Source organism: Gracilinanus agilis, chromosome 1 (assembly GCF_016433145.1).
Source record: "Gracilinanus agilis isolate LMUSP501 chromosome 1, AgileGrace, whole genome shotgun sequence".
NCBI lineage: Eukaryota > Metazoa > Chordata > Mammalia > Didelphimorphia > Didelphidae > Gracilinanus > Gracilinanus agilis.
Window position 1 is genome coordinate 695,997,422 of NC_058130.1, and position 25,897 is coordinate 696,023,318.

Consider the following 25,897-nt stretch of genomic DNA (forward strand, 5'->3'; position numbering starts at 1 on the left):
TCTTCCGTTGCTTAAAAATATCATCCTTAGGAGGGGTCTGTTGATTTCTTGAGATTGCCAAAGCTGACCATGATGCAAAAAAGACTGAGAATTCTTGATGTAAGATAAGCTTTACAGATATTACCTCCATTTTAAGGACAAGAAAACTGAGCTCATAAAGGATAAATGACTTGCTTTAGGTTCCCAATTTCAGCATCTCTTTCCAAATCTTGCTATTTTTACCTCTCTGACTCCTTTCATTGATCTCCTACTCTCTACTCTTAATGTTACCACCCTTATTCAGACCTGCTTGCCTGGGCTATTGCAATGGTCTCTTAATTGGATCTCCCAATACTAATCTCTCCCTTCTTCAAGCCATCCTCCATCTAGCTACTAAAATGATTTTCCTAAAGCTCAGGTTCTCTTCTTGTCACTTCCCTACTTAATAAATTCCAGTGGTATCTCTTCAAGTCTAGGACCAGACACAACTTCTCTAGCCTTTAAAACCCTATATAATCCAGGCCCAATTATTATTTTACATCAACCCCTTCATTCTCCCTACCGCCAAATTAGCCTTCCTATTTCTCACAAACAACAGTCTCTCTCCCCTTTTCCATCATTTTGCCTAGGCTGTTCCTTGAGCACTCTGTTCTCATCTCTTCCTCTTAGAATCCCAAATTTCCTTCAAAGCTCAGCTTGAGTATCACCTTCACTATGAGCTCTTTGCCGACCTCCTCCCCCCCAGTTCCATGTGCCTTCCTCCAAATCACCTTTTATTTAGATATTTATTTTTATGCATTTTAATAGTATATAGAATTATATGTATATATGTCATATACCCATATATGCTTATGTGTATTATTTCTATATTCATACATGTATATATGTGTTACCTATTATTTTTTTTTTATTATCCTGGGACTCCATTCTAGGAGCATAGGGCCACAACCAGTAGGCAATGGGTCACACAGTCGCTCAGGGTCACCCAGCTGGGAAGTGGCTGAGGCCGGGTTTTGAATCTAGGACCTTTCGTCTCTAGGCCTGGCTCTCAATCCACTGAGCTAGCCCAGCTGCCCCTACTTTAGGTTGCAGTTTCTTTAGTAAATACATATGTACATACACATATGTGGAGAAAGGGAAGAGAGAGAAGAGAAGAAAAGAAAGGAGAGAGAGAAGAGGAGAGAATATATGAGAAAGATAAGAGGATAGAGTATGAGAGAGGGAGGGGGCATGTGAGGGAGGGAACAAGAGAGGGGGAGAGAGAGACAGAGAGTCAGAGACAGAGAGGGAGAGATAGAGACAGAGAGACAGAGACAGAGAGACAGAGACAGAGTCAGACAGACAGAGAGATATAGATATAGACTTGGATAGCTATAGATATGCTTATATGTATATCTCTTATATTCCATCATGGAATATAAACTAGAATAAAAACCCTGTGTGAGAAAGGAGTTTTACTTTTCCATCTCTATCCAAAGCACTAAGCATATTGCCTAAACAGAGCAACATTACCAATGTGAGAGCCATGTGCTAATCAGGTATTTCTGTCAATCAGGCCATGGACTTGTTAGAACAAATATCAAAATCAATACCAAAAAGGAAGAAAGAATAAAAATGAGAAGACAGGGCGCAAGATTAAAACAAATCTAACCTGATCNGAGAGAGAAAGGGAGAGAGGGAGTGAGGAAAAGAGAGAGAGAGACAGAGAGAGAGAGACAGAGAGAGAGAGACAGAGAGAGAAGGAGAGAGGAGGGGGGAAGGGAGGGAGAAAGAGAGAAAGAGAAAGCAAACTGAGGCCACTGCTTTCTAAGTCACACAGAAAGTCTCAGAGTCAGGATTCTACCTCACATTCTATTGGGATATCCCTTGCTCCTGATTTTTGTACTATCTCTCCTTCCTTTGTTTGCCACAAGACTCCTAAAGCTTATTATTGAGGGAGAGGCATAGTGCCAAAAAAGGTCAAGATGTTAATTGTCTAACTTTACTTTCAGGATGAACACTGCTTCTACAATGGCAAAACACACTGGGAATTACCTGGACACACCATGCATGCTGTCAGCTGCTTTGTGCCATTTGCTATTTGTCTTATATCTAAATATCCATATTATAATGCCTTCAGAGACTGTCTTTCATGGTAAGAACTATGGCTAATTTTTTTTGTAATAGCATTAAGAATAAAAGTTTTTAAAATGTTAAAAACTTACTTAAAGTGTTAAAATAACCAAAGGAGATTAGGAAAGATTGTTTGTTATTCTGTTAAGTCAAATAACTGCCTTCTTTTGACTTTTATTTACATTTTTTTCTGGCCACATTTTGAAGTTATTATTTCTATATGAATAATTTATACAGCATCCATTTATATTTTATTAAAAAGCAAAATATAATCAGCAATGCAGGAAATAAAATGCATATCCTAAGAACTGTTTTGTTGGCAGTATGCAGTAATGGAGGAATGAAGTTGATGCCTTGAGCCAAGTATGAAATAGTCATATTTCATCTATATATGAAATGGATTGAATTTATGATTATGTATTTCCTTTTTGAAATTTACAAATGTTAGTAATTAATGACTGAATGTAGGTTTACTGTTCATGGTGAAAAAAAGTGAGCAAATTTATTATTTCTAAAAAGCAAACATTAGTCTATGCCTATAGTAAGAAAGAATGATGAATACATTCCTGAATTAGGACTCATTTTATCTTTTATTATGAAGGCAATTTTCTACTATTGGAATATGCATACAAAGTGTGTTGGGTGCCTAATTAGGGGACAGTAAAGCTCTGCTGTGAAATGTAAGACACATGAAGTTGAAATATATTTTCACTTACCTGTGTGTGTTGAAGAATAAAATCACATGAAAAGATTTTATATGGAAAACAAAGCCAACTTTATTGTGCTTCACTTTTGGGGGAAGGTCAAAAGGGGGGGGGGAGGAGGGAGGAAGGAACCAACCATGCCCTCAAGGAGTTCATGTTTTGTTTTTTTTTAAACCCTTGTATTTCGGTGTATTGTCTCATAGGTGGAAGATTGGTTAGGGTAGGCAATGGGGGTCAAGTGACTTGCCCAGGGTCACACAGAGGAGTTCATGTTTTAAGGAAGGAGACAGCTTGTAAGTAACCTGCTACAAACAAGATGTATACAGAGTAAATGGAAGGTTATTTCAGAGAGGAGGGCATTTGCAGATGGGAAGAGGATCAGGAAAAATCTCTAGAAGGTGGGTTTTGAACAGAGGCTTGAAGGAAGCCAGGTGAAACTTAAAAGGGAGAGGAGATGGGACAGAGCATTCTAAGCCTGGGGGACAATCAGTACAAAGACATGGAGGTTGGAGATGGAATGACCATTGAACATCAAGTAGGTCCATATTATAGAGTGCATGGAGACAACTAAAGAGTAAGTTGACTAAAAAGAAGGATCTAGTTTGGGAAGAGCTTTAAATGCCAAATAGATTACTTTATATCTGATCCTTGATATCATAAGGAACCATGAGAGTTTATTGAGTGGAGAGACGACCTGGGCAGACCTGTTCTTTTTTTTCCATTTTTTATTGTCATGCAAACACAATTCTATATTGGTCATTGTTGTAAGAGCAAACTCATACATAATCAAACTCCCAAAATAAAACCATAAATAAAATGTGAAAGATGACTTCAACACTTCTTTCTCTGGAGGTGGATAGCATTCTCCATTGTAAGTCTTTCAGGATTGTCCCAGATCAGAGCATTGCTGAGAGGAGCCAAGTTTTCACAGAAAATCATCATCCAGTATTGCCGTTGTTGCATACAGTGTTCTCCTGGTTCTGTTTATTTTGCTCTGCATCAGTTCCCACAAATCTTTCCAGCTTTTTCTGAAATCATCCTGCTTGTCATTTCTTGTAGCACAAAAGTATTCCATTACCAACATGTACCACAATTTGTTTAGCCATTCCCCAATTGATGGACATTCCCTCAATTTCCAATGTCAGACCTGCTCTTTTGGAAATTCCCCTTGGCAGCTGAATTGAGAATGAATTCAAGAATAATGAGAATTTTAAGGCAGGGAAACCAATTAGAAGGCTATGACATACTAACATCAGGTGAGAGGTGATGAGGGCCTGAATCTGGGTGGTGATCAACAGTGCCAGAGCTTAAGAAGGTTTAAGAAAAGGCAGCTAAATTCTCAACTAAGAGATTTTATTGGTGCCTCTGGAGTGAGAAGTTTTAGTTGGATCACGAGGTGAGAAGCTGGATTGTGAGGAGTTAAAATCAAGTGAGAAGTGACGCAGTAGAGGCCCTGGGTGTAGATGACTTTCTCAAGGAGTTTAGCTGAAAGGGGAGGAGCAGTATGGATGTTGCAGTATGGATGTGGAAATGGATAGATTAAAGGAGGGATTTTTGAAAATGGGATAGGAATAGGCAGATTTGTAGGAATGGCAGGTAGGAATTACAGAAAGGCAGGTTTAGTTTTTAGGAAAAATTTTGTAATATTTACAACTTTTCATTCATAAGTGTCTGTTGTATGCAAAGCACTATCTACTCTTTGGGGGAATATGAAACAAAATGAAAATTTGTTTCCTGAATGAGCTTACATTCTATTGAAAAAGGTAGAGTAGGATATTTCCCAAAACTAAAAAGTGTATTTTTAAAATCCTTACTTTCCATCTTGAAATCAATACTTCCAAGACAGAAGAGTAGTAAGGGCCAGGCATTGGGGTTAAGTGACTTGCCCATGAAGTCTGAGGAAGCTAGGAAGGGTCTGAGGTCAGATTTGAACCCAGGACCTACTGTCTCTAGATCTGGCTCTCAATCCACTGGGCCAACTAGTTGTCCCTAATAAATGCAATTTAAGGAGAGAGAAAACACTCTCTACAAGGAGGACTAGGAAAAGCTTCCCAGAAGAGGAAGCAACTGAACTGGGCCTTGAAAGCTAAAGGTTTTCAAAAGCAGGGATGATTTGGGGGAGTTTCTTCAGAGACAACAGAACAAACACAAAAGTGAAAGATAGAGTTCAGATTTGGTGGGGGAGCAGCAAGTAGACCAGTTTAATAGGACTATCAACATCGTGTGAGGGGGAGTATCTGAAAAAAGTCTAGAATGACTTTGTCACTTTATTATTTGATAAACTGACTTTATCATTCATTAAATTAAATTATTTTAAATTAAACTCTAAAATTTTAGTTATTTTTTTAAGAAAGTTTCCTTCTTAGGCTATAACCATTACATTTGAAAATTACATTGTCAGATTCAAATCAAAGTATACTATCTTTCATATAAGTTTATTTATGGTCTTATTTGGGGTTTTTGGTTTTATATGAGCATTCTCTAACAACAAAGACCATTTTAGAAATATGTTATGCATGTATAATCCAGATCAAATTGCTTACCATCTCTGAGAAGGGGAAGGAAAGGGAAGGAGGGGAACAATTTGGATCTTATGATTTCAGAAAACATGTTATATTTGGGGGAAATCTTTGAATTAAAAGAAAATTGCATTTCTTGTTAGTAAAATGTTAGTTTTTTGTGCATAGAGATAATTAGTTTAAAACCTTGATGTAAAATTTCTTGAGAATTTTCCTCTGAAGGAAAGCAGAAAGCTGGGAAAAAATTTTTTTCCACAAGTGTTTCTGGTTAAAGGTTAAGTTTCTCAAATATTTAGAAAAATGACAAGTCATTCCCCAGTTGACAAATAGTTAAAGGGTATGAACAGATGAAGGAAGGAAAGCTGCCTATAGTCCTGAAAAAATGTTCTAAATCACGATTGATTAGAGAAATGCAAATTAAAGCAACTCTGAGGTATCACCTCATACCTAACAGATTGGCTAATATGACAGAAAATAAAAATAATAAATGTGGGAAAGGATGTGGGGAAATTGGGACATCATGCATTATAGTTGAAGCTGTGAATTAATCCATCAATTCTGGAGAGCAATTTGGAACTATGCCTAAAGGGCTCTTAAAACTATACTTACCCTTTGATCCAGCAATACCACTACTGAGTCTGTAAAGAATTTTTTTTAAAGGGAAAAGGACCTATTTGTACAAAAATATGTATAGCAGCTCTTTTTGTGGTGGCAAAGAATTAGAAATTGAGGGGATGTCTATCATTTGGGGATTGGCTGAACAAGTTGTGATGTGTAGGTGGAATGGAATACTATTATGCTATAAGAAATGACAAGCAAGATTATTTCAGAAAAACCTAGAGTCCCAAACCTGAAATTGGGAGGAAATGGGTTTAAATTTGATCTCAGCTTCTTCCCAGCTGTATCACCCTGGGCAAGTCATCTGATTTACCTAGCTCTTGCTACCCTTCTGTCTTAGAACTGCTACTAAGGCAGAAGGTAAGGGTTTAAAAATTTTTTTTAAAGAAAGAAAAGAAAAAGGAAAGATTTACATGAATTGATACAAAATGAAGTGAACAGTACTTGACCATTGTACATAGTAACATTATACGGCATGATAAACTGTGAATGACTTCTCTATTCTCAGTAATACAATGACCTAAGACAGTTTCAAAGGATCAAAGGACTCATAATGAAAAATGTATCCACTTCCAGAGAAAGAACTGATGAAATCTGAATTTAGTTGGAAGCATATTATTTTTCACTTTATTTTCTTCATGGTTCTTTTTATGATTTTTTCCACAACATGACCCATATAAAAATGTTTTGTATGATCACACATATATAATTTATACCAAATTGTTTACCATCTCAAGGAGGAAGAGAGAAAGGGAAAGAATTTGGAACTCAAAATTTTAGAAAACTAATATTAAAAATGTTTCTTTCATGTCATTGGGAAAAAATAAAATATTATTAAAAAGCAATTTTCTTCTGAGACATGCTGTTAGGATAAGGGATTTAACTTTTTCAAATGAAGACACCCAAAAGGTAAATTTTAGGCTATGATATATAATTGAGACCAACTAGGAGTATTTGGATTTTATTTTTTCTCTTCCTAAAATTCACAAAAATTACTTTTTTCTTTCAGTTTGTTGGCACAAGTGAAACTTTGTAAGGATTTTGAAGTTGATCAGCGAATAAAAGAATTTGCTGCAAAATTGTCTTTAATCCCTAGTCCTCCACCCGGACCACTCCATCTGGTAATTAGCTAAAGAATTAATGATCCTTTTGTGTTACCTGGCATATAAACTCATCTCTTGCAATCTGTCTTTGCACTTCATAAACTAGATATAGTCAGATAAATTAAATGTAATTAAATTTGTTTTAAATTTAACTGTTCAGATAAATTTAATGTATATTAAGTTTGTTTTAAACATTTATAAGAACTGAATTTAAACCTTGCTTGGCATACTGTTTCTGAAGATGGGGTCTACCTGCAAAATTGTTGGAAATGTGAAACATGCTGTGCTAATGACCAGTTAATGGTCAGGAGCATGTATGGAACATGCAATGCATGAACTGAAAGAATATTGGATTTCATGTTCAGAATGATGCCCGAATACAGATTCTTAGGCAGTCTTTTGACTGCTTGAGCTTGTACAAATCAGTTTTAACTTTCTGGGCCCTTGTTTTCTCACCTGTAAAACGATGAGATTGAACTAGACCAAAAGATTCTTCATCTTTTTTTGTGACATGGAGTTCTTTGGCAGTCTGGCGAAGCCTATGGGCCTCTTTTCAGAATAATGTTTTCAAATGCACAAAATATATAGTATCATAAAGAAAGCCAATTATATTGAAATACAGTTATCAAAATATTTTTTCTTAAGTTTGTAAAAACCAGGTTAAGACTCCTTAAATAATACAATCTCTTAAGAGTCTCTACCAAATCTGTAATCCTATGATTTTTCCCCTCCAAATTGCTATGTGCTTTGCTCGTAGCATCTTGTGCAAGTATTATTTATACCCAGAGAAAATTCATATAGAGTATCTCAAAAGTCTTAGTGCTGTTTTATAGTATTAAAGTTTCCTAATAGCAGTGTAAACTATTGATGTTAAAAATGTCACTGACACTTTGGGCACACACTGGCTCACACAGCTAGAAAATATCTGAATCAGAGTATGAGCCAGCTCCTCTTTTCAATATCGCATGTCACCTCTCATGAATGAGAATGTGTTTTAGCATTACTTGAAGCAAAGTCAGGAGTGTAAAAATGAGAAGAAACAAAATCTGTTAATGAATTCCTAAGTGAATGCCATCAGAGTTAATTGGGCTGACATTCATCCAGAAATCTTGACAGCACTATTATACAGGTGTATGTTAATGATTTGCTCAGTCATTTCAGTAGTGTCCGATTCTTTTGTCACCCCATCTGGGGTTTCCTTGGCAGAGATACTGGAATGGTTTGCCATCTCCTTTTCTAGCTCATTTTACAGATGAGGAAACTAAGGCAAGCAGGGTTAAGTGACTTGACCATGGTCACATACAGCTAATAAGTGTCTGAAGCTGGATTTGAACTCGGGCTTCCTGACTCCAGGTCTGGCACTCTTTCCACTGGACCAGCCAGTTCCCCATGTTAATGAGAATTGATCATAATTGTAAAGCCGAGACAAACTTGATGTGGGAGCCTCGGAGACTCAGATTCTGGTTGTAACCAACCACCAGCCACCTATTGAGAGAGGTGTCGAGAGAAGCCTGTCTCTGGCTTGAGAAAGTCAGAATTTTTGACTTTATCTCTTTGGGTCATTGCGTTTTTCATCCGTAAAATGAAAGGTTAGACCAGATGGTTTCTAAGATCCCTGTCCAGTTCTGAAATTCTTTCATTCTAGAAGAGTGGGCCATTTTAAAGAGATTAAGCGATTTACCCAAGATCACACACTATCTGTGGCACAATTGGACCTAGTGAGAACTTGGTGAGAAAATACTTTGGTAGGCAATTTGGTTCTCCCCAGAGGTCCTCTCCATTGAGGGGCAAAAATCTTGTAGTATCATTTGAAACATGGGTAATGTCTTCAGTTTCTCACTGGATTTGTGATTTTACTGATCTGGCGAGATCACATATGTAAAGCATTTTATTATATTATTTATTATCATTTATTTTTATTTCTATGGTTTATATATTTATATAGAATATCGGACATATATATTTATAATCATAATTCTAAATATAATTATATTTAAATATTATAGTTAATATTATCTTTAGCATTACATAATATGTAATTATATAACATAAATATTCATATTATGTGATATATCATATATATTATTTATTTTTATTTTGAAGCTTAAAGTGCTCTATAAATGCTAGCCATTTGCTATTATTTATTCCCTCCAATTCCTCCATGCATTGCCTGTGCCTGGTATATATATAATATAGGTCCTCCACAGAGGATCTATTCACCTAATATTCTTGAGGCATTCTTCCAAGTTGTTTTTTTTTCCATAATACATGGTTACTAGGCAATGCTCTGGGCATTCATCACCTTTATTCTTGGCACATGACTGGATTATCATTTTTCCCATCTAGCGTTTCCACATCAGCCTCTCTTGTGCTGTAACTTATATGTAGATCATCTTTAGAAATATTCCATAGCTTGGGCAGGTAGGTGGCTCAATGGATAGAGAGCCAGGCTTAGACTTGGACATGGATCCAAATGTGGCTTCATACACTTCCCAGCTGTGTGACCGTGGACAAATCACTTAATCCCAATTGTCTAGCCCTTACCACTTTTCTGCTTTGGAGCCAATATTTGATATTGATTCTAAGACAGAAGGTAAGGGTTTATAAAAAAGAAAAGAAAGAGAAATATGCCATAGCATATGTCTGTCGTATAGCTTTCCACTTCCCCTTGTATTATTATTTTTTAAACCCTTACCTTCCATCTTGGAGTCAATACTGTGTATTGGCTCCAAGGCAGAAGAGTGGTAAGGGTAGGCAATGGGGGTCAAGTGACTTGCCCAGGGTCACACAGCTGGGAAGTGTCTGAGGCCAGATTTGAACCCAGGACCTCCTGTCTCTAGGCCTGGCTCTCAGTCCACTGAGCTACCCAGTTGCCACCCCCTTGTATTATTTGTGACTTTTTTGATTCTATAAAGATTGGCATGTTCCAAAATTAACACTAAACAGCACCTCCAGAATGTTCACATTAAAAAAAGAGAGGTTTTTGGACTGGGGACTAGCTTGGAATCATTAGAAACAATTTCCCCAAGACAAACCAATTCTTTCTCTGTATCTTTTTTAAACCCTCACCCTCCATCTTAGAATCAATACTGTATATTGGTTTCAAGGCAGAAGAGTGGTAAGGGCTAGGCAATGGGGGTTGTGACTTGTCCAGGGTCACATAGGTAAGGAAGTGTCTGAGGCCAGATTTGAACCCAGAATCTCCTGTCTCTAGCCCTGGCTCTCATCCTCTAGATGCCCTTGAAACCAACTCATTCTTACTCGGCTTTAATTCTGAGCCCAATTCATTGTCCATCTATAGTGTCCTAAATCCACATTGGTGTCCTAACTTAATGAACTGGTCATCCATCAGAAGTTAGAAAATAAGCATTTTTCATGTATTTAATTTTTCCCTTATGGATTATTAAACCTATCTCTTCAGAATAGATTATTTCCATCTCCTCTGCATTTATCCTCTTTGTATCCACTTATTTATATGTTACCTCTCCTCTTAGAATGTGTGCTTCTTGGGGACTGCTGGGTAGCTCAGTGGGTTAAGGGCCAGGCCTAAAGATGGGAGGTCCTAGATTCAGACACTTCCCAGCTGTGTGATCCTGGGCAAGTCACTTAATCTCAATTGCCTGCTCTTCTGCCTTAGAACCAATTGGTTCTAAGACAGAAGGTACGGGTTTAAAAAAAAAAAAAAAAGAACGTGTTCTCCTTGAAGTTATTTTTTTATTGCTTTCGTTTTTGATTTTTGGTCATCAGCACTTAGCACAGTGTCTGGTATGTATTAAACACTTAATAAATGCATACTTTTTATCTGTCTGACTGAAAAATAATGTATCTCAACGAGGTGGCCCTATAGTGTTCTGACAATTGACATAGTCAGTATCAATCCCCAGATCTGACCACAGTATAATCTGTAAATGAGATGGACGGTAGTCAGATCAGTCTGTAGATTTTAAAAATTAATATCTAATATCTCTTATTATTAATAAAACTTTATAAAATAGAATATTTAGTCATTGTATATTAATTAGAAAACCCACAAGACCTTCATAGCAGTAGCAGAGACCTTATAAAATCATTATGAAAATTATCTAGACATATATTAAGGACAACTGTGATAAAAATATGAAAAGGAACTGGCACACTGTAACAATTTCTACAGCACTCATGCCTGTGTCCCTTTTTTTTTTTTTTTTAAACTGTTACTCAGTTGACTGAAAATTGGAGTTACAAAATCCCCTTGTGTTTATTGTTGGCTGATTTTTTCCTAAACATTAGACTAAGATCAAAACATAGCTTCCAAAAAAGGAGTCTCGGGCATATTTTAAGTTCATCTAAGATTCCTTCCTACATGTAATCATGGGGGAAGAATTATGCAGTGCCATTTTGCTTATTATCATTGTGAGACTTTTAAATGAGGATAGATTAAATGCTTGCCAAAGGCTATGTCTACATGATAATAAAAGAAAAATTTGGGAAGAAGTTAACCAATATCTTACATTGTGCAGCATAATTTTTTTAATAATGTGAAATTTTTCTTCTCCCCTGTAAGGATAGCTTTCTACATGGGCTTTGTGATTAACCGTTGGTAGAGCATACCCAATAATATTTTACTTTTGTTTCATCTTTAGAATTTTATTTGATAAAAAAAAAAACAAAGAAGATAACCCTTCTTCGAGTAGTTGTTGTCATTGGTCAATAACTAAGTTAGTTATTCAGATGTTCCTAGTTATAGTTTTCTTGTGTGAAATTGGACTTCATCAGGCAATCCACCTTCAATTAGTATTTAGCTTTTGAATATTTTTTTCTATCTAAAAGACAGCTATCAATATTTCTCTGAACATCACATTTTCATTCTTCAGATTTTTTTATCAAGTATGTTTTCAAGAAATATTAAATGACAAAATTATAACTGAAATACTTCAGGAACATAATAATTTGATAAATCTGGACTCCACTAATTTTGTGATGATAGGATTTGCTAAGCAGATAAATAAAAAGTAAACATTTACAAAGCATATTTAACCTCCTTAGGAGGTTTTAAGTAAAATGGGAGAATTCTTTTACATGCCAACAGTTGACATGGCAGTTGCAAATAATTTTTACCTACGAGAGCAGATTTTCAAAGACTTCTTTTTGGTAACATATTAGTTAGTCTAGTTTGAATTAATGCATGTGCTTGAGTCAACCAATCAATAATCATTTAGTAAGTGTTTGCTCTGTGCCAGGAACAGTGTTAAGTGCTGGGAATTAAAGAAAAGAAAAATCTTCTTTGTTCTAAATGAACTAACACTCTAATGGGAATTATAACATGGTATAATATTGTGTTTTTTAGAAATATTCTCTAAATCAGATCTCCTTCCTCTGCTACCTGGGGAGATTTTGCTGCTTGTGATTTTCTTGATTTTTCAGAATTTTAATTTTAAGATTAAGAATCTACTGAGTCAGAGCATCAGCATTAAACCTTCATATTGGTTATCCCAGGTATTTAACATGAAGCCCCTTCAGATAGTGTTTCCTTCACGAGCAGATCCCGACAGCCCCATCATAGACCTGGACCTTCACCTTCCCTTACTGTGTTTCAAACCTGAGAAGGTATTACAGGTAAGTATCTTTCAGTGCCAGTCAAATTTTATTCTCACTAGTTTAATGCAATGACAAAATTTCAGTATTGTATTGTATAATGTCTCTGGGCCTCAGTTTCCTCATCTATAAAGTAGAGGCTTGGACTAGCTGAAATTCTGAGGTCCTAATTTTAAATCCCATGATTCTATTATAAATAAGCAATTTCTAGAAGAGGAGTCTTGTGATTCCTGCATAAAGCAACGTTCAATTTATACCTTATTTGAAAATAACAGGGTCTCCGGGTTTTGGAATAGGGGGATTTAAAGGGTGGTTAAAGCTAATAATAGTGAAGCTTAGTTATTTAGATTAGTTAATTAGATTCATAACATTTTAAGGCTAGAAGTATTCTTAATCAGGACCTCATAATGTGGTTTGCCATATAGTTTTGGGGTTATTTTTGAAAGCTTTACCTTTTATCTTGGAATTGATACTAAGAATCCATTCCCGGGCAGAAGAGTGGTAAGGGCTAGGCAACTAGAGTTAAGTAATTTTTCCAGGGTCATATGGCTAGCAAATGGATGAGGCCACATTTGAACCCTAGAATTCCAGTCTCCAAACTTGGCTCTCTGTCCACTGAGCTACCTAGCTGCCTCTGGACAGTTTTAATGTCGGCTGCTTGGTATTTTAGAATAAATACTCAGTGGAAACCAACACCAAACACAGATGGTTACCTTGGAAGTAATTTCTTATTTTAAAGCCACTTAAACTTTTTTTTAAGAATCCATGTGACTATCTTAAAAATGTATTTGTAGATAGAAATGTCCTTGCTCATTTTGGCTTGCCAGTGAGCTTTCATGCTGTGACTGGAAGGGATGGAGAAAGGATATCTATATTCTTGAGTGTTGGGGGAAGAGCAGGAAAGATGGTTGCCTCTAACTAGCACCTTGGACCAGGAGCTTATTGGCTCTTATCTGCCATCTGAAAAGTGATGATGGAATTCAGGCAGATCAAGAGAGTATCCCTGATCAGACTGAACCAGACCATAAAAGGACTGAGGGAAATAACAGGAAATATTTAGTCTAGAGAAGAGAAAGATGTGATGGCTTTCTTCAAGTATTTGAAAGGCTTTTGTTTGGAAGAGGAATGAGCTTCAGGGGCAGAGCTTAAACTAATGAGAAATTGCAAGGAGGTACATTTTGTTTTGATATGAGGAAATAGTTCCTAATAATTAGAAATTTTTGGAAGGGAAATAGGCTGCCTCAGGAGCTGGGGTTATACAGAGTAGTTTGGTGGCATGATGTATAGAGCCTTTCACCTGAAATCAGGAAAACCTGGGTTCAAATCCTAACTCAGACATTTGTTGACTGTATGATCTTAGATACATTTCTTAACCTCTATCTGCCTCAGTTTCTTCTTCTGTGAAATAGGGATTATTATTCCTAGCTTCTACCATTAAGGGTTGTTGTCAAATGAGGTAAAATTTGTAAATCATTTTGCAGACTTTAAAGCATTGTATAAATATTAGCTTTTATTCCAAATCCAGCAAAAATTGTTGAATACTTATTGAGGATATCCATTTGCCATATTGCTCAAAGTATAATCAGGGATCCCTGTAATTTCCCTGAGATCCTGTTAGGGGATCCATGAAGTCAAGATGATTATCATAATAATGCTAAGATATTTTAATTAACATTGGTTAATTTCTAATACAGTTCCATTCAAATATGGCTAATTTCTTTTTTTTTTATTTTTTTTAACTCTTACCTTCTGTCTTGGAGTCAATACTGTGTATTGGCTAGGCAATAGGGGTTTAGTGACTTGCCCAGGGTCACAGAGCTGGGAAGTGTCTGGGGCCAGATTTGAACCTAGAACTTCCTGTCTCTAAGCCTGGCTCTCACTCTACTGAGCTACCCAGCTGCCCCCTAATATGACTAATTTCTAATCTCGTATGAACAGAAAGTCTTTGGGGGTCCTGAGTAATTTTGAAAGATTTCAAGGGAATCCTGAGACTTTCAAAAGCTTTGAGAACTGCTGAGGTAGAGAATATTTTTTTCAGAAATGATTGGACCAAAAACCTCTGAAGTCCTTCCACCCTCTTAAGATTGTATAATTCTATGAAAGCATTATATTTTGCTTGCCAGTGGTAAATAGGCTATTCCCTGTCTTTGTGATGAATCCAACATCTTACATTTCCAGGCTGCTTCTGTTTAAAATGTAATATGCAATAGGAATACTTTAATGCTATCCTTGTCATAAAATATTAAGATATAGTCTATAGTTATTTTGTATATTTTGTATTTTTGTATTTTATTTTGTCATTTGTAATTGTATATTATTTTGTAATAAGTATGCTTAAATGTACTTGTTTAATATTTCTAGGGTACTATTTTTTCAAACTCCTTGCATTTACATAAAATTAAATAAGTGAGCATATACTGCGCCCCTTCTTTGTGTGCCAGGCATTTTGCTAAGTCCTGGAGATACAAAGAATCACAGTCTAATGGAGGAACAACACGCAAACAACTCTGTATAAGAGAAAGGATAAATTAGAGATAACTATCAGAAAGAAGGCACTAGGGCAGCTGGTGGCACAGTAGTTAGAGTGCCAGACCTGGAGTTGGGAGGATCTGAGTTCAAATTTGGCCTCAGATGCTTCCTAGCTGTGGAGCTCTGGGCAAGTCACTCAAAATCTGTTTGCCTAGCCCTTTCCCTTTCTTTTTAAAGTTGTTACTAAGACAGAAAGGAAGGATTTGAAAAAAGAAAGAAAGAAGGCCCTAGGATTAAGGGGTGTTGTAAAAGGTAGAATTTTAGCTGAAATTTAAAGGAAGCCAAGAGGTAGTGATTGGGAGTGAGAGCATTCCAGATTGGGGAAATAGTTAATGAAAATAGCCCAACTTAGGAAACTCTATATAAGACTCCATCGGAGAATGGAATAGATTCTTAAAATTATTTTTCTCCCCCTAGATCATAACTTGCATTTTAACTGAACAACGAATTGTCTTCTTCTCTTCGGACTGGGCTCTTCTTACTCTCATTGCTGAGTGCTTCATGTTGTATCTTCACCCTATTCAATGGCAGCACACCTTTGTACCCATCCTTTCTGGTCAGATGCTGGACTTTGTAATGGCGCCTACGTCCTTCCTTATGGGCTGCCATGTTGATCACTTTGAAGAAGTTAGCAAGGTGAGATGGAGAATATCTAATTCTATCTTTCTAACTACTAAGAACAATATTGTTAGGACTAATGAACAAATGATAATATATTTGAAAGGATGCTGAACTCTTTAGAGGACAGATATTATAAAGGTGGAGAGGGAAGATCATCGCTAAGGAAGGTTAATTGAAGCATATCTTCAAAACAATTAATTTTAAACACGTGAACAAAAAGTTTACCTCCTTGTATTACAGAAACTGATTGTAATATAATCATAAACAATAATGAGGACTTGTAGTAATGTCAACCAATTATGCCTCTATAAATCAAACCCTATTTTTTTGCCTTTACCTGGGAGACTATTCTAAATCTGTTTATGTCCACTTCGACATATAACATTTCAAGTAAGTTTTATTGAAACTATTTTTTCCTGGTAAAGAATTGTTTAAAAATTAAAATTCTGGGGGCAACTAGGAGGTACAGTGGACTTATTATTTTGTAATAAGTGTGCTTAATTATACTTATTTAATTAATATTCCAAGGGTGCTATTTTTTTCAAACTCCTTACATTTACATAAAATTAAATAAGCAAGTATATATTGAGCTCCTTCTATGTGTACGAGGCATTTTGCTAAGGCCTGGAGATACAAAGAAAGGGAAAAACAGTCCCTGTTCTCAAAGAATTCACAGTCAAATGGAGGAACAACACGTAAACAACTCTGTTGGGTGCTGGAGTCAGGAAGATGAGCCTTCCTGGGTTCAGATGTTGCTTCAGACACTAAGCTATGTGACCCTGGACAAGTCACTCTACCCTGTTGTTCTTAAAAAAAAAATAAAGTTCTGTAACAAATTTTAATATTTAATAAGATAGGTTATGTTATGTATTAAGGTTATAGGTTTTTCATATCTCACTGTGGGCAAGTACCATAACAGGTTGCAGGATTCAGACAAAGCACACAAAAATAGAGAAAAGGTAAACTGGAACTGGTAGTCTGGTATGGCCTCAGGAGATCTGAGTTGGAATTCTACTTACTAATTTGTTTAACTGTGGAGGGGGGAAAATCAATGAACCTTTTTTAGCCTCAGTTTCCTCACTTATAAAATTGGGATAACAATCTTTGTTCTCCCAATGGGGAAACTGTTTGTTTAAACTTTTAAGTTTTTTAAAACTTTTTAGCTTTTATTTTAAAAAACAAGTATGAGTCATTGCATTTTTTAAAAAAATCTACTGGATTTGGTGGGCAGCATGGTGATGAAGTCATTTTATAAGTGGCAGCAGTACCATAGGAGGTATGTTCAGTGTTAGTCATACTTAAGATATGAGTGATTGAGGTAATTGGATGTAGTTAAGTGTTAGTGCTCAAATGCATGATTCACCAGGGGGGAAAATGTGTTAAGAAAAGGCCATTCAAATATTAATGGAAGAAACTAAAAGACGTCATCTAGCCTGGGTAATAAAGGAAAAAACCACATCATAGTATTCATGTGTTGTTCCTTTTTTTAGCCCTTAGTGAGAAACACCCTGTCTCCAGAATTTTCAGAAGGGAGGCCTATTTTGGCTTTTTAACTGATGGTTAATTCCAGCTGGCTGTAGTTAAGTAAATCCTTTTAGTAAAGGGATCTTTCACATATTATGACTCTGGAAACTTTCAGAAGTGAAGGCAAATATTTTAACTAACCGAGTTCTGAATTTGCTTCTCTAATTTTATTCTCCAGTAGTCTCATGCCAGAGAAAGGAACTAAGTTGAATTCCAACAGCATCTTAGAGATATTTATAATATCTAAACAGTTATGTATGGGGTTTTCCCCTCCTCAACATTAAGATAAAGGGCACCTCTATTTAGCTTCCAGATTTAGAATTTGTTATTCTTCCAAGAACTGTGAGGCCAGAAAAAGAACTGGGGTTTGAAGTTGATATGTATACCATTTGAAAACATAGTTTTGTTTGAAACTACTGAAACAGAATAATTCTAAACATCTAAAAAGTTTGAAGAGAATGTGGAGCTGTGTACTACAAACTATTTAATTTGTAGGCCTCACTACTATTTATAAAGTTGATCTTTAGGGAGTATAGTATTAAGAAGTGAGCAAATATAGGCTTGGGTTCCAGAGATTCTCACTGATTTTTAAAGTAAAACAATACAGACATTTTAAAATAAAACATGTTTGCTCTGTAATTTGTCTTTCTTTGGAACTCTGCCCCTATACTATACTCAGGTGTTTTCCACATCCAAAGGGATGAAAGGAGATCTTGGGTACTATAAGAGCTCTGCTAGTTTAGATGTCAGTTGCAGAGATCATAATGACAACAAAGAAAATATATTTCAGGTTGTGAAAAATGCATTTAGCAGGATTCAGAGAAAAAGATTAAAAAATTATTGGAATCTTTTCTCCCAGTTCAGGGGAGAAGAAAGAAAGGAGTTCAATTTTGTTACTTGTTGCTATCAATAGTATGTGATATATTAACATTTCATGGAAGATAGTATTACATATTAGTCTAAGGACTAATCTGTTAAAGGTAGTTAAAATTATTGAAATTTTATCTTAGCAGAGTACCTTGATAAAACAAAATTCTTCACAGCACAATGTGTTGTATTTAAATTTTCAGTTATTAATGAAAATATTTCATTATAAATTACCTTTGATTTTAATACTTATTTAAAAGGAAGCAGATGGTTTGATCCTAATAAATATTGACAGTGGGAATATTACTTACTCCAAATCGTCGGATGATGATAATGATGATATTCCAGACATCCCTTTGCAAGCTGCCCAGACATTCATTCAAAGGTAAGAGTAGAAATGTTATTATATCTGAAAACTTTAAGAACAAAATTTTAAATCTTAGGTTTCATATGCTTAAAAAATATTTTCTGAAGTCATGGACTATGAGTTTTTGTTTTAATTTGTAAAAATTACTGAAGAATTTTTTTTATATAATTCTAGTGCTGGTTTAAAGTTCCAAGTATTTGGTATAGCATTTAGCACTAAATTGTCCCTTAATCATCAGAAAAGATGAATATATTCTTTCTCTATAGTTATAACCTCTTTGAATCTTTAGCTAGTCTGGTATTCCTAACCCCCAGTTAGTTGATTCAACTTGGTTGTCTCATTTCTTAACTCAAATCCAACATGGCTAAAACTAAACTTCTCATCTCTCTCTAAAACTAGCTCTTCCTTGTTATATTTCCCTCAGTGGTACCGCCATTTTCCTATTTATCCACAGATGCCAAACTTTGAATCATGTTTGTCTCCTCCTTCAGTTTCCTTTTTAACATCCTGCCAGTCATCAAGCCCTTTACTTTTTCCCCAAAAGTTCTTTCCCTAGTTTCAATTAATCCCTGCATCTCATACCTCTTGAACCTGGGCTGGTGCAATCCTATCCTTTAGGTTCTCCTTCCTTCAGCTGCTCCCCTTTCAATTCATCTTACACATATTGTCACAGTAATCTTCCCCAAAGGTCATTTTGATTGTGGATGACTTTTTTTTTGCTTTCTAAATAAAAGTAACAACGTCTCATCTTTGACAGTCGAAGCTCTCTCTAGGTTGGCACTAACTTAGTTTTGTCTTCCAGTATTCATTTACCTTTTATTCTTGGCTCATATCAAACTTAACTCCTCTCTTGCCCTATTTTTCCTAACTTTTCCCACCCCCATCTTAGCTTCTATCATTTTCTCTGCCCAGAACTCACCTCCTTCTTCTCTCTATGCCACCCTCAAATCCTCCTTGATGGAAATTGTGCTGGCTGTTCAGGACCCAGCTCAGATACTGCTTGTTGCATTCAGCTTTTCCAGATCACAATGGCCGTAATAGTCACCACTTCTGAAGAGAAGGAAGACCTTTGTTTATGCCTTTCTTACCCTTTTCCCACATTCTGTTTTGAGCATGTTATAGCTATACGTTTTGTGAATCTCCCACTCGATTTTTAAGTTGCTTGGCAGCAGACGATGATATCTTCATCTTAGAGCCCATCACAGTGCTGTATACATAGCAGCCCCTTCGTATGTGTTGAATGAATGAATTTCCAAACGCGTCTAACTTGTAGTATATGCCGATGTGTACAGGGGGATGGGTAGAGACAGGAGACTCTATTAGCAAAGTATCAACATTTCCAGGAAGGCCCTTTGCTGTGTGTACTGCCCTTTTCCCTTTTCCTGTTTGGTTCAGAATTAAGTTTCTCTTTCTAAATTCAGCATACTGGGGTTTAAATATTATTGTCTACCATTTAAAAATATTGATTTTAAGCTCTTTCCTGTAGTTTTATCCACTTTGAAGGATTTAGTTTCTTTTAATCTGATGCTATTTATCAATTATCTTGCTTTTTTGGGGTTTAATCTATGGGCTCTTAAAACCTTTTTTGATCCTAATTCACACTTAAATGAGTGTGAGCAGGATAGAGTCTATAACGTCATCACAGGTTCCCTCTGTGGAGAATATTCAAAGGTGAATTTTGTTTTCTCCAGCTAGCTTGTTAGATGTTCCAATAAATAATGCAAGCCAACTCCAAAAGCACAGCTGAAGCATATACTCATTGCCATTAATCATGGTAATTTATAGCTAAAACATATTTCATATACTATATGATATACATTTTGACTGTTTAAAGAACATTTTCTGACTTTAGCAGTGAATGAAAAAGCATAACATAAAATGGATACTCCATCAGTAGCAAAATTCCAAGATGCCAGCTGTGGATCTCTGTTTACTTCCCCAAAACGCACTGCTGTCATATAGAAAGAATTGCCAGTGAGAGACAGCAAATTGACATTTCTGCCCAAGATGCTACAGATTAAACTAAGGAGTGTGATGGAAAGTCTCATTGAATTAGAATTGGGGCGATTTGGGTTCTAGTCCTCCAGTTACTACTAACTCACAGTATGACGTTAGGTACATCATGCATCTTTTTGTGCTTGCCTTTGAAAGGACAAAAATAATCCTTGCCTTACTTGCCCCATCTGGTTGTGGGGAAAAAAGGAGATAGTGGATGTGAAAATGATTTGAAAAGTATAAATAAAATCATAAAGGAGATTAGCAACTAAATACAATCATGCCCTTTATAATGTACATGGCTTTCTTTCATTTTCTGTTGCTCCCCTGAATATCATCTAGCAGATATTAAGTATCTATTATGTATTCTTTTTATATTTAATGTATTATGTTAATTAGCCAATAAACATTTATTTTGTGCCAAGCACTGTGCTAAGTATCAGCATATCAAAAAGAAGCAAAAAGGTAGTCCCTCCCCTCAAGGAGCTTTACAAGCTAGTGGGGGAGACAACATGTAAACGAATCCATACCAACAAGCTAAATAGGAAATAATTAAGAGAGAGAAGGCTCTGGAATTAGAAGGAATTGGGAAAGACTTCCTGTAGAAGATGGGATTATGTATACATACTCTTATGACATATACTAAAATTGATTTTTAGTATTTAGTTCAGATCTGTGATTTCATTGGTGTAAGAAATTTCCTGTGAAGACACTCCTTCCAATGCAGATGAATAATTTTTTTTTTCAGTTTATAGCCCTAAGAATTCCCATTTGCACTATGAGGTTAAGTAATTGTCTAACTGATATTTTCAGAGGCAAGACTTAGATCTAGGCCTTCTTGACTCTCAGTCCAACTTTCTATACTTGTGTCACCATACCAGCTTTCTTCTTCTAATGATTATCCATGTTTCATTCTGCATCATCTCACTGGGAGGAGGTGGGTGAGATACTTCATTTTTAGTCCATCATGATTTGCAATTGAATTGTTCAGAATTTTAAAGTTTTTTAAATTTACTTTTCTTTATAATTTTGTTGTCATATAAATTATTATTCTAATTCTGCTAACTTTATTCCACATCAGTTCATAAGAGTTTTTCCAGCTTCCCCTGAAACCATTCATTTTGTCATTTCTTATGGGTCAATGATATTCCATTATATTCATGTCATAATTTGTTTAGTCATTCCCAAATAGATAGATATTCCTTTAGTTCACAATTTGGAGCTACTAAGAAAAGAGTTACTTTAAATTTTTTTGTATATATGTGACTCATCTCTTTTTTTAATCTTATGCCCCTAGTTTCTTATAAGCTCTAAAAATCAGTCTTGTTCCTCCTTTTCCTTTTCTTCCTTCTCCTCCTCATCCATAACATCAATATCGCTAGAATTTAAAGCTAACTTTTTTGGTCAATAAAAGAGCATTTAGCTTGGTTAAAAAATTAATGTTTCAGGGGGAATTTCTTTGTTTTGACTTAAGATGTTGAGTCACAATGATAGAATCTTAGAGTTGGAAAAAACCATAAAGGTTGTTTAAATCGAATCTCATTTTATACATGAGGATTCTGTAATAAGCAAACCATACTGTAAAAGTAAACTGTTTGTTTTTGAAAAGAAATGAACGCCGTTAGTGATTCTTCCTCATCCTCAAGAACTTGAATGACCCTCAAATATACCAAAATGGCTAATTTACATCTAGAAAGTAGTTTGCTTCCAGAGAAGGCCATTTTGTCATTATTAGATTGTAAACTCTTTGAGGGCAAGAAGTATGTTTTCCAAGAAATTCATAATGGGACTTTAAAACATTTGTCACATGGTTAAATAAGATCAACACTGTCAACAAAAAGGTGTTTTTTTTTTTGTTTTGTTTTGTTTTTGCTACTTTAAGAATTTGGAAATGTTGAGTATGAGAATTCCTTCCATTGGCCAAAACATTAATCACCTTGTGATAAACTTGGTGATGAGCCTCTCTAAACATAGGTGGATCCTTGGAAAGCAGACATGCACTATCACTGGGGCCCTGCTTACAACCCTTCCACTTCATTTGGACCCATCAGAATGAGTACTCTACCGTCCTGACCTTTGAGGACTGGGAGCCATCTCCATGCCATCATGAGTTATCTGAGTTTTATAGTCATCTGATTTTAAAAGAGAGGATGCCACTAGCAAATATAATGCTAATTGTTATTAAAATAAAATGTTCTCCATAAAAATCTCCTTTTTTCTTCTAGGGTAGAAGGCCTTCAGTTGCACTATGATCTAGAACTCTCCCATCTAATGCCCAGCACAGACTTAGGGGAGGTCCAAGCCCGTAGAAGGGCATGGCAACAAAAACGGAATTCTGAAATGCAGCAAATTACTTTACAACTAATTGTTAACATCTTCAGGTAAGTACTTATAACCATTTAAAAAAAATGAAAGTCATGCAATTAAATCCTGCTTTTAACTATACATGATCATGAGGGACCATGGCTAGATTAAAACCAGGAGTCGTCAAGAGTTTGTTTTATCTATGAATTTCAACCCTCTCTACCAGATCTTTTGAGTATGAATGTTGCGTTAATAAAATTAGGTGTCATATTACTCTTTTCTTACTGTGACACTGATGGAATGCTTCTTGGATTCTTAAAAAGATCCATGATTTATTTCATCATTTGCCAGGGCATACAAACTCACTGTACCTCTGTAGATGGGAACACACAATTCAATGCTGGAACTGTCCTTTTGAGCTTTTCCAATTCTTGTAGAAATCATTAGAACTTGTGCCTCATTGACATTACCTTCAAGAATCTACTTTGAGGGGCAGCTGGGTAGCTCAGTGGATTGAGAACCAGACCTAGAGACGGGAGGTCCTGGGTTCAAATCTGGCCTCAGACATTTCCCAGCTGTGTGACCCTGGGCAAGTCACTTGACCCCCATTGCCTACCCTTACCACTCTTTTGTCTTGGAGCCAATACACAGTATTGACTCCAAGATGGAAGGTAAGGGTTTAAAAAAAAAAAAGAGTCTACTTTGGGTCTCTTTCCTTATAATGGAGAAGACACTGGACAAGGACTGAAGTGGGGGGCTGAGGTATTAACAGTCTATTAACTGATCTAATTGATTGGTTGTGATTCATATTCCAAGAGAACCAAAATGACATCACAGGTGATATCTTTTGACTTTCAAATAAATAAAATGGATTTAAGTGAGGCAGAATTGTGCAATTGTTGGTCCCACTCTCTTCCACCATCTTTGAAGTCCAGTGGCAAGACAGAAGTCATGGTCTAATTAATTATTGGCAGTTAGCTGGTAAAGAAGCAAAAATTGCACTCGATTCTTGATCTAGATAAACCAACTCTGAAAATTTGAGTTAATTGGAGTTCAATGAGTTAACACTCTTAGGCTTTATTGTTATTGCAAATATTTCTTGTGTCTCTTTTCTTTAATGATTGTTATCATCAAGAATCTGAGTTTCCATTAGGTGTCTAGTACTAGAGTAGGTTTAATAGAGTAAATACCAAAATAAATGGCATTTATTTTAAGATGACTGATCAATATGGGGATCCAGCAGCTATTCTTTCTGATGTGCAATTTATACCCTATAAAGAAAAAGATGAGAAATACTTGACAAAATGATGCAATCTAAATATTGATTGGAAAATTTTTTTTCAAATTGATCTTTGCCAGAGAATGTAGGCTTGGCTTGCCCTTTTTTCCAACTCTCTATTCTCCCTTTTCTTTTCCAGCACTTCCTTTTCTCATTCTGTAATGCTTTCTCATCCACCAGAGTCCTCTAGCAAAGAAAAACATGAGTTACATCCTTGCTGTACTCTTTCCTGATAGCTCCTGCTGTCACTTTGTGTCCTGTTCCGGGAGGGATCTGTCACTTCTCTGGATGCCACTGTAGAGGTTTCTTACTGCAAAATACTTGAAATGATTATCATCACGTAACTTTTACTAATCTTTGCTCGCTATGCTTTTTTGTTTTCCCCAGCACCCTGCTCAGGGCCCTGCACATCATAGGCTCGTAATAAATACTAGTGGTTTGACTGACATTTCCTTAAACCAAATAATAATTTAAATGCAAAAATTGAATATTCAACTTAGTTTATACTGTATCTGAGTCCCAAATGTACATACAGTTTTAATCCATTTCTCATGTTTTGTGGTTGTTCTGCAAAGGAGCAAAAGTTTTAAATAGTATATATTTTACAAAAAACTACACTGTTGATAAGTATACACAAAAATGAGGAGAAATTAAGTGTGTGAAATGGTTTTTTTTTTTAGCATACCTATATAGACATTTGGTCTTTAGTTCACATTGTATAGAACTTCAAAAATTATAAATTGTTTATCTCACAAAATTTATCTTGAGAGAAATTGTACAGGTGTTTATCTCCCTTTGCAGATGAGAAACTTGACTCACAGTCTCATGACTAGTGAATGGCTAAGCCAGGATTCAAATCTAGGTTCTAAAGGCTCTAAATTAGGAGTCTTCTCACTCTACCTGACCGCTCTAACTATATCTACACATATGTGTGAGGAAGCTCTTCATTTTCAGGGCTCTGAGAAAGCCAGAGTGAAATGAGGCAGTATATTTACTAGTAGAACTTTTATAAATTGGTATCTTTAAAAATAAGGAGAAAGCTTTTAAAATGTTGGGACTGCTAAAAATGGGACTTTGTTTCAGTCATGTCACATTGCCAAATAAAACTCAGAGAAATCTCCTCAAGAAAAACACTGAAGATTACCAAAAGTCCTAGTATTTAATTGAAACCAAATGCTATATGTATACATGCCTTTATAGACCTTAAAGCACTATATAAATGTTATCTATTATTAATAATAAACTAGATCCTTCCCTTAATTCACAAATAGCCAAAATCATGCTCTACATCTTCCCCTCTGTCTAGAAGAGACTGTAAATTAGATTGTATGCTCCACTGGTGTGGAGCAAACTCAAATAGAAACTGTTCTCTGGCCTCATGTTGATTTAGAAAACCACAAATTAATATCATCTGTGTTTTATTTTTTCCTGTTTAGTTATACATTTCCTAATTATATGAAAAAAAAACCCTTATCCTCAATCTTGGAATCAATACTAATTTTAGTTCTAAGGCAGAAGTGCAGTAAGAGCTAAACAGTTGGGGTTAAGTGACTTCCCCAGGGTCACACAGCTAGGAAGTATTTGAAACCATATTTGAATGCAGGACCTCTTGTCTCTGGGCCTGATTCTCAATCCTAATTACATTTTCATCTGGTTTGGGAGACAGACTTGTAAACAGCAGATTTACAGCCTTTAGACCAGGAGTTTGACACCTCTGGAATATTCCAGGATGTACTTTATATATATATAAATAATTATATCATTTATATATATAAAAATATATATTTGATACCTATATATAA

The 25,897-nt window shown here is 35.7% G+C and overlaps 1 protein-coding gene across 1 annotated transcript in view; it reads left to right on the plus strand.

Annotated features, from left to right (window-relative positions):
- The window catches only part of DENND3 (DENN domain containing 3), a 128,279-nt gene that overhangs the window by 43,919 nt on the left and 58,463 nt on the right, over window positions 1-25,897 (plus strand). The window contains exons 4-9 of the mRNA XM_044669300.1: window positions 1,971-2,113; window positions 6,942-7,053; window positions 12,511-12,630; window positions 15,556-15,774; window positions 18,411-18,535; window positions 22,738-22,893. Coding sequence (XP_044525235.1) covers window positions 1,971-2,113; window positions 6,942-7,053; window positions 12,511-12,630; window positions 15,556-15,774; window positions 18,411-18,535; window positions 22,738-22,893 — 875 coding nt within the window. The remainder of the gene's footprint in view (window positions 1-1,970; window positions 2,114-6,941; window positions 7,054-12,510; window positions 12,631-15,555; window positions 15,775-18,410; window positions 18,536-22,737; window positions 22,894-25,897) is intronic.